At 47.2% G+C, this 9927-nt stretch overlaps 2 protein-coding genes across 3 annotated transcripts; one reads left to right on the top strand and one right to left on the bottom strand.

Annotated features, from left to right (window-relative positions):
• The first annotated feature begins 6 nt into the window (after positions 1–6).
• LOC119269318 (cyclin-B1-1-like) lies at positions 7–2958 on the top strand. Of its 2 annotated transcripts, none has more exons than XM_037551113.1 (9): positions 7–213; positions 663–846; positions 935–1022; positions 1118–1312; positions 1412–1531; positions 1656–1904; positions 1986–2159; positions 2268–2446; positions 2553–2958. In XM_037551113.1, the coding sequence occupies exons 1-9, from the start codon at positions 162–164 to the stop codon at positions 2686–2688; spliced, it is 1377 nt and encodes a 458-aa protein (XP_037407010.1). In that variant the 5' UTR covers positions 7–161; the 3' UTR covers positions 2689–2958. The 2 variants fall into 2 exon arrangements, with proteins under 2 accessions (XP_037407010.1, XP_037407009.1); XM_037551112.1 differs by having other exon boundaries at positions 929–1022.
• Positions 2959–3116: 158 nt separating this feature from the next.
• On the bottom strand, positions 3117–6429 carry LOC119269317 (UDP-glycosyltransferase 87A2-like). Its single transcript, XM_037551111.1, has 2 exons — positions 5790–6429; positions 3117–4419 (listed from the first exon to the last, which is right to left on the bottom strand). The coding sequence occupies exons 1-2, from the start codon at positions 6313–6315 to the stop codon at positions 3476–3478; spliced, it is 1470 nt and encodes a 489-aa protein (XP_037407008.1). The 5' UTR covers positions 6316–6429; the 3' UTR covers positions 3117–3475.
• Between the last annotated feature and the right edge of the window lie 3498 nt (positions 6430–9927).

The following is a 9927-nucleotide window of genomic DNA, read 5'->3' as shown; positions in this document are numbered from 1 at the left end:
ATTCATACCTAGGCGAGGCGAGAAGAGTCGAAGGGTCGCCGTAGAGCTCGCCGTAACCCACCGTGGCTGCGCTCGCCGGCGGGGAAGAGGGCTCGCGGGTTGCGCGCTTCTTCTCCTCGGTGCTGTCCGGGATCTTTGGCCAGGGCGAGGAGGGGGACGCGATGGCCGCTCGCGCGCAGAACAACGTCGCTGCCGCTCAGCAGCAGAACAGAGGTGCGTGCGCCGACGGGATCCTGCCCTCCCTCTCTCGTCTTCTTCTTCTTCTTCCTTTGGCGTGGTTCCCCCTGGGTGGATCCTTCGCTGGTTCCTGGTTCTTGTTCTGGTCTCGGGAAAAGATGGGTTCTTGGGGGAAAAGATGGGGTTCTTGGGGGGGAAGATGAGTTTCTTGGGGGTGTTCGTTTCGGCCCTGACTCCCTGTCTGGTTGGGGTGAATTCTTGATGCGTTTTTGTTTGATTTCTTAGCAAGGTTGTGCTTCAAGCTTCCGATCCGTGGCTTTCTCTGCGATTAATTGCTCAAGATTCCAATCCTCGTTTTTGGTCTGAATTGATTGCCGCTAGAGCAGCTTCAGACGCAAGATTCGACTCTGATGGCGATTTGATGTGGCTTGATTTGATCCACCTCCTCCCGACGGATCTGACTTCTTCTTGTTTCTGCCCTGCAGCTTTAGGTGGTGGTGGTGGCGGTGTCCCCGCCATGGGCAAGCAGCAGAAGGCGGCCATGGCCGGCAGGCCCGATCCCAAGAACACCCGCCGCGCCCTGGGCGACATCGGCAACTTCGAGGCCAACAACCGGCGCGCCCCACTGGGCGACATCGCCAACGTCGTCAACGCCCGCGCGGCCGAAGGGTAAGCAACAAATCTATCCGTTCCAGTACGATTTCATCTTCTTCTTCTTCCTATGGAACTCCTGCTTACGTTGCGTTCTTAGAAACAGGAAGCCGCAGCCCCATGAGCCGGTGAACCGCCCCGTCACGAGGAACTTCGGCGCCCAGCTCCTCAAGAACGCCCAGGAGAAGGCCAAGGTACGCACGCGCGCATGCCCTCCTCCCTCATCCTGATTTGAATCGTATCTGGTCTCGGTGCTGATCGGAGCGTCGCCTGGCTTTGGTTGCTGCAGAACCCGGCGGCGAGGCCTGCGGTGAGGAGGGCTCATCATGTCAAGCCCGCCCCTCCTCCACCGGAGCACGTGATCGAGATCAGCTCCGACTCCGACGTGACCAAGTCGGAGGCCGGCAGCGTCAGCTCCGTCCGCAAGTACTCGAGGAAGAAGGTGGTCACCACCCTCAGCCACGTGCTCTCGGCGCGCTCCAAGGTACGCGCGTTCATCCGTCGACAGTCAAACACTTTGCTTCCTAGACCTGTGCAAGGAGCCTGATCTGATTCTGATTCTGATCCACCATTGCAATGCCAGTTTGCAGCCGGAATCACCGAAGAGCCAGCGATCCAGGACATCGACAAGCTTGACGGCGACAACCAGCTCGCCGTCGTCGACTACATCGAGGATATCTACAAATTCTACAAAGTCGCTGAGGTAAAAACATGTACTCCCTTAGGCAGTAGAAGTACTAGAGTGTGCAAAAGCATTGTGATCTCCTGCCTTGCCTGCCTGGTCTCTGAATCTGAAGGTGTTGTTTCCCTGCTCTCTCTGTTGACAGAATGAGTGCCTCGCCAGTGATTACATGGACTCTCAGGTGGAGATCAACGCCAAGATGAGGGGCATCCTCATCGACTGGATCCTGGAAGTCCACCAGAAGTTCGACCTGATGCCCGAGTCGCTGTATCTCACGGTGTATATCATCGACATGTACCTCTCGCTGCAGTCCGTGCTCCGGCGGGAGCTGCAGCTGGTGGGCGTCTCCGCCCTGCTCATCGCCTGCAAGTACGAAGAAATCTGGGCTCCAGAGGTAGGCTGAAGAATCCCTCTGCTTACCAGATGTTCATTCATTCATCGAGTCCACGTTTCTGATTGCTGGCTGTGCTTGCAGGTGAATGATTTCATCTTGATCTCCGACAGCGCATACACCCGGGAGCAGATTCTGAAGATGGAGAAGGCCATCCTGAACAGGCTGGAGTGGAACCTGACGGTGCCCACGCACTACGTCTTTCTGGTGCGTTTCGCCAAGGCCGCGTGCTCCTCCGATCATAAGAACGACAAGGAGGTAAAAGAACTTTACATTTACATACAGACACAGCATACAAATTCTTCAGATCAGCGAGTCTGTGTGCTGATGTTTCTCTTGTCTCTCTTCTCCTGGATGTGTGTGCAGATGGAGAACACCGTCTTCTTCTTCGCGGAGCTGGCGCTGCTGCAATACGGGCTGGTGCAGTCCAAGCCCTCCATGGTCGCCGCCGCTGCTGTCTACGCCGCCAGGCTCACCCTCAAGAAGACCCCTCTGTGGACCGACACTCTGAAGCACCACACTGGCTTCACTGAAGCGCAGCTGATGTAAGCTATAAGCATGTGCACACTACTGAATCCCTATTGTAGCCTGAATATCATTCAGGGGCACGCACTGACAGAGACAATGCTTTTGTGTGATGATTGGTTTCAGGGACGCTGCCAAGATCCTGGTGGCCTCGCACTCCACCGCGCCTGACAGCAAGCTGAAGGTCGTCTACAAGAAGTACTCGAGCGAGAAGCTCGGAGGAGTCGCCCTGCGCCCGCCTGCGACCGACCTGTGCAAATGAGCTGCCCGCGTGTTTGTTGCTTTGGGTTTGGATTTGGGAGTGCGATGGAAGGATTGTCTGACATTTCGTTTCTTGCTTTTAGAAGAGTGCGTGCAAGAAGGGTTTGAATAACAGTTGTTTGGTTGCAAGTCAGGCATATTATCTGACTTGTTGACAAACTATTATATTAGGACTTGTGTGAGAAAAATACACCTTGGTCTTGGTGTATATATATGTTTTCTGGATGCTATCTACGACAGCTATTCAATTATTTGAATAATCTTTGATGTCTCTGTCCTTCTGAATTTCCTCCTAAAAATGTGGTGTGTGAGATATCTATCTGTTATTCAAAATCTGAACCACAGTTGCAGTGTTCATCATAATTTCAAAATCTGAACCATAGTTTGAAATTTGCACTTCATAATTTGAACTAGCCGCACTGCAATTGCTGATAAAAAGGCGTTTCTGCACATTAATTTTTCTTCTCACAGGCAACACTTTACAACTGTGCAATAAAAAAACACTGCTCTTTTTTTCGACTCTCTGTCCTTCTGAATTTCCTCCTTATTTTTAACACCAGCTTATTTTTAACACCATATTTGCACCTTCATATTCTGAACCTTATTTGCACAAGTAGTCTTAGAATAATGAAACCAAATGGCTCATTGAGTTCAGGACAATGAATGGAAGATACAAGAACAATGAAACCAAATGGCTGAGTGAGTTCAGGACAATGAATTGCTCTGCCAGAAACCGTAGCTCTCCCATCAAAACTACACTCAGACAACATTTGAATAGATGATGCATTTCAAGCATCAGTTTTGGAACATTGCTGATCGAGTTCAGCACATCGTGACTCGCATACCATCTGCATCAATGAACTGAGATTATCATACGAAGATCCACCCTCTTCAACAGCTCTGCCACAGACCTCTTTCCACTCAAGGGCACGCCTCCTTATCGCCTTGGTATCGGCCTCATCACAGGCCATGAGCCTCTTAACAGCCCTTGCAATGTCCTGACTCCCAATCAGGCCATCCTTATCGGCCCATTCGCGCAGGGCCAGTCCAACCTTCCAGTCTTCAACAATCAGACGACCATCAATCGGTTGATCAAAGAACAGTGGTAGAGCAAGCATAGGCACGCCAGCAAAGACAGCTTCAAGTGTCGAGTTCATTCCACAATGTGTCAGAAAGCCCCCAACAGAAGGATGGCATAAAACCTTCAACTGATCACACCATGCCATTATCATGCCCCTGTCGGTGTCACCAACAAGTTCTCGCACCCGGGAAGACTTTTCGCGAAGAATCCATAAGAACCTGACACCGCTTGATGCAAGGCCTAATGCTATCTCATCAAGCTGGGAGGCTGACACAGAGAGGAAGCTGCCGAGGGAGACATATAGCACCGAGTTCACAGGTTGAGAGTCTAGCCAGGTGAAGCAGTCTCCTGGACTGGTGGCAACTTCTCCATTGGACTTGGAATGCTGGTCTTGTAGTGTCATGTAGGGAATGCAGGGCCCAACTGGGAGAACTGGACATGGGAGTGCTGATCTTAGGGAGTTGATGACACCGGCCTCGAGCTCGTGCATAGTGGTGAATAGGAGGCATTGCGCGTTCTTGATGCTAGAGACAGCTGCTAGGACATGGTTTACTGTTGTCTTGTTGTGAATTAGGGGCTCCAGATCAGATAAGGTCACTGAACTTGAAGCAAAGCCTGAGATATAGTGCTCAAGTCTCTCATCAGATTTATCTGCAGAAAAGAAAGGATGACTGAGCAATGCTGCAAGCTGCCATGTCTATTACTGAAATGAACAAACTATATCCACTATAACAATGACTATAAAAAAATAAAATCACCCGAAATGAGAACCATGTGGTGCAGTTAAAACAATACTCATATGCGACACCAATTTCTCAAGCTTGATCTATGGCTAATCTCAAAAAAAAAAGCTTGATCTATGGCTCAGTTCTGGCTATTTGGACTATCCATAACAAAACTGCATTTAGACCGTCAATTCGGTGAGTTTTCTCCCAGTAATAGCATGTGCCACAAACAAATAGACATGCCCACTTTGAAGTTACATGTGATTAATTAGTCATTTTCATGTTTGGCAATGTTTATTGACCATGCTCCGGGTCACTTGGTCCTTTGCACATGCAGCTGCCGGCATCGTAACACTTGAAACTACGTGGGGATGTGCACATAAATAATGGAGCAGTCAAACAATGATACTTGAATCAGCGAAATATTGAGAGCATCCGTGTATGTCGGCATTCTGCAGGATATATATATTTTGGCAGAGTTACCACGTACTACTCCCTCCGTCCCAAAATTCTGTTTTGGGACGGAGAGAGTAGTACCCTCATGCATAAACATGAATATGTACTACCTCCCTTCTGGTTTATAGGGCTCATCTCAAAATTTCAGTTTTTCAGTTTTATAAGTCTCATTTCTACTACTTCTCATCACATGTTCAGATTTCAATGTGCATTAACTCTTTGCATGCAAGGATTATGACAAAACACACCAATGTACTCCCTCCGTCACGGTTTAAAAGGCGCGCTTGGAAATTCTCTGGGACCTAGGTGATTATCTATTGGTTGTGGGATGGGCTAAAAAATAGCATTCACACTATGCATGCATATAGAAATAGTATATCGGAGTACTAATTAGCTACTAGAAATAAATGCAATGTGCCCTAAACCTTGTCTATTGTGGAAACACACGCAAATTCAACTGTGCCTTCTAAACCATGACGGGGGGAGTATGTAAAGCTTCTTTGTCATTTATTGGCCAAACATGCATGCATTGCAATTAATGCATTGGTAAAGACAACTTTTTGAGGAAAACGAGTGCACTAATTGAGTACTTTTGCAAACTACAAAAATTATTCCAGCACTTATCATCTATCTTGGATGGTGAGATTATTGAATTGATCCGTATAAAACGGAAAGGAGGGAGTACATCAGATGGTAGCGTCTTGAAATCCAACACGTGATAGATGCAACAACAAATAAATTGAGTGAAATAATCAGTAGTGCTAGTGGTTCAGCAGTCGGGAGTGGTATCAGCCTATCAGAAATGCTTGGAAGCAGCACGTATTGGAAGAGGAACCTGACCTGTAGCGGCGCCGGCGGCCGGGGCGTGCTCGTCGGCGAGGCGCGGCGGGAGGGAGTCAAAGTGGTAGTAGGCGGAGAAGAAGGAGGCGGGCATGGGGAAGAGCGAGCAGACCGGGACGCCCCTCCGGTTGCCGACGCCCACGACCCAGGGCACGTAGGTGTCCGCCACGAGCGCCGCGACCTCCCCCTCCTCCTCCCGGAGGCGGTCGAGCAGGAGCTCGAAGGGCGCCTCCATCTCGGTGGCGACGGCGTCGAGGAAGCCCGCATGGTCGGCGGCGCGGCCGTGCTCGGAGGGGATGACGTTGGGGATGGCGCGCAGGCGGACGCCGGGCGGCGGCGGGGCGGAGGAGGAGGAGGAGCGGAGCAGGCCGAGCCACTCCTCGGTGACGACGAAGGTGACCGCGGCGCCGCGCGCGGCGAGGAGGCGGGACAGGTTCATCATGGCGTTGACGTGGCCCCTCCCGGGGAACGGCACCGCCACAATGTGGCAGCGGCACGGCTCATCCGCGGCGGCGGCGGCGGCCATCTCCGTGACGACTGACGAAGTGACGAGTGTGTGGCTCTCGTCGCGCTGTCGTTGCCTAGGCGGCTAGGCCGCAGACGATGTTTGTTTGGAGTGAGCAGTGAGCAGAGCGCGCGGTGCGGTGAATCTGGTTCTCGTGTCAGCCGCCAACGTGCGCGCGGAGGAATCTGCGGCGACGTGTAGCATCTTTTCTATTGCCCGGCCGACGAGAGTAATTTTTCTACTCCATCCTTAGCGGTTTACAAGGCTTATTTAAAAAATTTAGTTTTTTTATTTTATAAGGCTTAATTTGATTGTTTTCCATCACATGTTCAGACTTCAAGGTACATTAAATCATTGCATGCAAGTATTAAGAGAAAACTGATCAATGCATGCACTTTATGCATGCATTGCAATTAATGCATTCGTAAACATAATTTTTTAAGGAAAATAAAAGCACTAATTGGGTGCTTTTGGAAACTACAAAAAAATATTTCACCACTCATCATCTATTTTGGTTGGTGAGATTTTTGAATTGAGCCTTATAAACTGGAAAGGAGGGAGTAGTAGGATGCCGCGCATGTATTGCTTTTTTTCACTCGTCTCTGTAATATGTGGCACAGGTAGCGAGGAGGCCTCACGACAGAGTGACTAAGCTGCCCGTAATAAAAGTATCATAGATAGTATCATGCATGCCAACTAAGCAATTTTGATGAGGTGGTATAGAATTAAACGAAGAAAGAGAGGCTTGAGTATCATATCATGATACCTATTATATTAAATGATGTGCTACTTTGTGTCATGCATGACAATAAATATAGTCCTCTATGATACCAACATACTCCCCATTAGGGATAATAGTATCATAAACTAGTATCATATGTATGATACTCCCCATTACAACCAGCCTAAGGCTGGTCATAATGGTAGTATCATAGTATCATGCATGTCAACTAGGCAACTTTGATGATGTGTCATAGCATTAAATGAAGAAAGAGATGATGGAGTATCATATTATGATACCGTATCATAATAAATGCTATGTTACTTTGTGTCATGCATGACAATAAATACAGTACTACATGATACTCCCTCCGTTTTTATTTTGTCTGCGCCTAAGTGCAATCCCGGATATCAAGGAGGGCTCTGGTGAGAATTTTTTGGACTGGTTTGCCCCTGCTTTGTTGTTAATTGTGTGTATTGGAAACTGACACGCTACAAATAAGGGCATGAACGGATTGACTTGTTCCGCTCGTCAGCTTTGCATGCACGCTAACTGCGGCACTAATTGCTTGGGATGGCTCCACACATGCAAGGGATTGGCTAGTCGCTGCTGCTGCATGCAACGGATTGGTTAGCAGTTAATGCTTTAGTTACATGGGAAGCTGAGAATCAGGGGCAGAATTGGAAGGAACCGGGAGAAATGGCTAGCCCGCAGAGCATTTAGGAAAAAACTGCAAAAACTTAGGCGCAGAGTAATAAAAAACGGAGGGAGTACTAAATATATGATATCATGCATTAGAGAGATAATATCATACACTAGTATCATATGCATGATATTATATATGATTCTCCTCATTACAACTAGCCTAACTGGTACAGTATGTTTGAAGTAATAAAAGTAGTATTAGGCTGATCATAGTGGGAAGTAACTTAGACTAGTAACATGCATATGTTACTCCCTCTGTAAACTAATATAAGAGTGTTTAGATCAGTACTTTAGTATTCTAAACGCTCTTATATTAGTTTACAGAGGGTGTACTAGTCTATGTCACTACTTCTATAGTGCATAGTATCATAGATGGTCTCATTTATTGCCATGCATGACACATAGTAGCACCACATTTATTATGTTACGATATCTATCTATGTTATTATAACCATCTCTCTCTTCTTTAATTGTCTGCCACATAAGCATGTTTACGAGTCCCAAGTACATGATACTACTTATGTTACCCTCACTATAACCAGCCTTACATCTCACCCACTCATGCTTTCAGTGTGATTAAATAATCTGTATCAATTATATCTTCTGAACAAAATATCCGTTGATAAACCGTTCAGATATTAGTACTCATGATGATATTTAAATTTGCAAAACAATATCAATTTTGGAGACAATTGATTTTTTTTTCAAATTCAAATTATGTTTTCATTGCTTATTCATTTCAAATATCGTTAATAATTTATTCGGCTTTCGTTTTTATTTTTGGAGTCTTGAAATAAGTTTTCATATAATTTTATTAAGTTATCTTTCATGGTATAGCTGAGTTCTAAGGGTGTTATTTTCATATTTTCCTATACGATTCCGTTTTTGTGGCACAACTACTTTACATGTTTTCATTATTTTTTTCCTGCATTATCTTTTTCATGTTTTCGTCATTGTTTCATTCTATAAATCATTAATGTTTCATCTCTGATTTGATGTAAGTTTAATTATGTTTTGTTTTGCATGTTTTCACTACTGGTTCACTTCGGTTTCATTAATGTACCATCTGGTATACTTCCTCCATCTATATATATAGGACCCTGCATATACTATGGGTTAGCACAATATTATATGACATGCATGTCACACAAAGCATATCCTCAAATTGTATGTGAAATGAGTTTGTGATGATATAATTTTTATATCATACATCTCATATATAAATAATTTTACTATTGGTCAAAGGCTACCTCGAAAGACATATTAGGGCATCTCCAAGACGGACCCGCAAGCCACCCGCATACGTCCTGACCGTGTTGTCCAGACCGCGGAAGCCATCCAACGCGGGCCTGTATCGGTCTGTGGCACGGTCCGGGCGCGTTTTCTCCCGCAAATCGAAGACAAAAGTGGGGGCGCTTTGCGGGAGTCCGGACACCAGACGTGTAGGACTCCGACACCCCTGGCCCACCCAAAACCCTTCCGGACCCCGCGCCTCCATCCTCCCCATTTTCTCTTCTTTGTACTTTCTCTCTTGCCTTCGCTGCCGCTCCACCACCCTGGTCGCCATGTCACACCCCTGTCGAAACTCTACGTCAGCGTCACCTCTAGTGCTCGAGCAGGGATCCACCCCGCTTCTCCTTCATCATCGTTCAACCCTTGTCCTATGACCACTCCCTGAGATACCATTCGCTATTGCTATACTCATCATGCCCGCAACAGTTCGATGAATCACTGGAGCTAAAAGCATTTCCTCTTCTTCTTTCTAGCAATGGATTTTGATTTGGAGTACATATACGAGCACTATGTTGAGTTGTCCGATGGCTCGTCGGACGAGGAGGAGTACTTCACTGAGATGGCGATGATGTAGGCGGTCCTTGAAGACGCGGAGCGTGTGGAGGAACATGTTCTCAATTCCAAGGGCTCGATCAAGGGTCATCGAGTGCTCAACTGCAATAGGGCGTGCGACCATTTGACACTGATGGCTGACTACTTTACCCCAGATGCACTCTTCGCTGACCATTTTTGCTGATGTTTTTGAATGTGCAAGACTACTTTCGATCGTTTGTAGCATGGCGTCTGGTCCTATAATACTACTTCACCCTGAAGAAGGACGCCATGGGAATGATTGGCTTCTATGGTTACCAGAAGTACATGGCCGCACTCCAGATGCTCGCATATGGCACAACTGTTGATTCGTGGGACGAGTA

The sequence above is a fragment of the Triticum dicoccoides genome, chromosome 3A, assembly GCF_002162155.2.
Source record: "Triticum dicoccoides isolate Atlit2015 ecotype Zavitan chromosome 3A, WEW_v2.0, whole genome shotgun sequence".
NCBI lineage: Eukaryota > Viridiplantae > Streptophyta > Magnoliopsida > Poales > Poaceae > Triticum > Triticum dicoccoides.
This window is presented reverse-complemented; position numbering and strand designations above follow the sequence as displayed.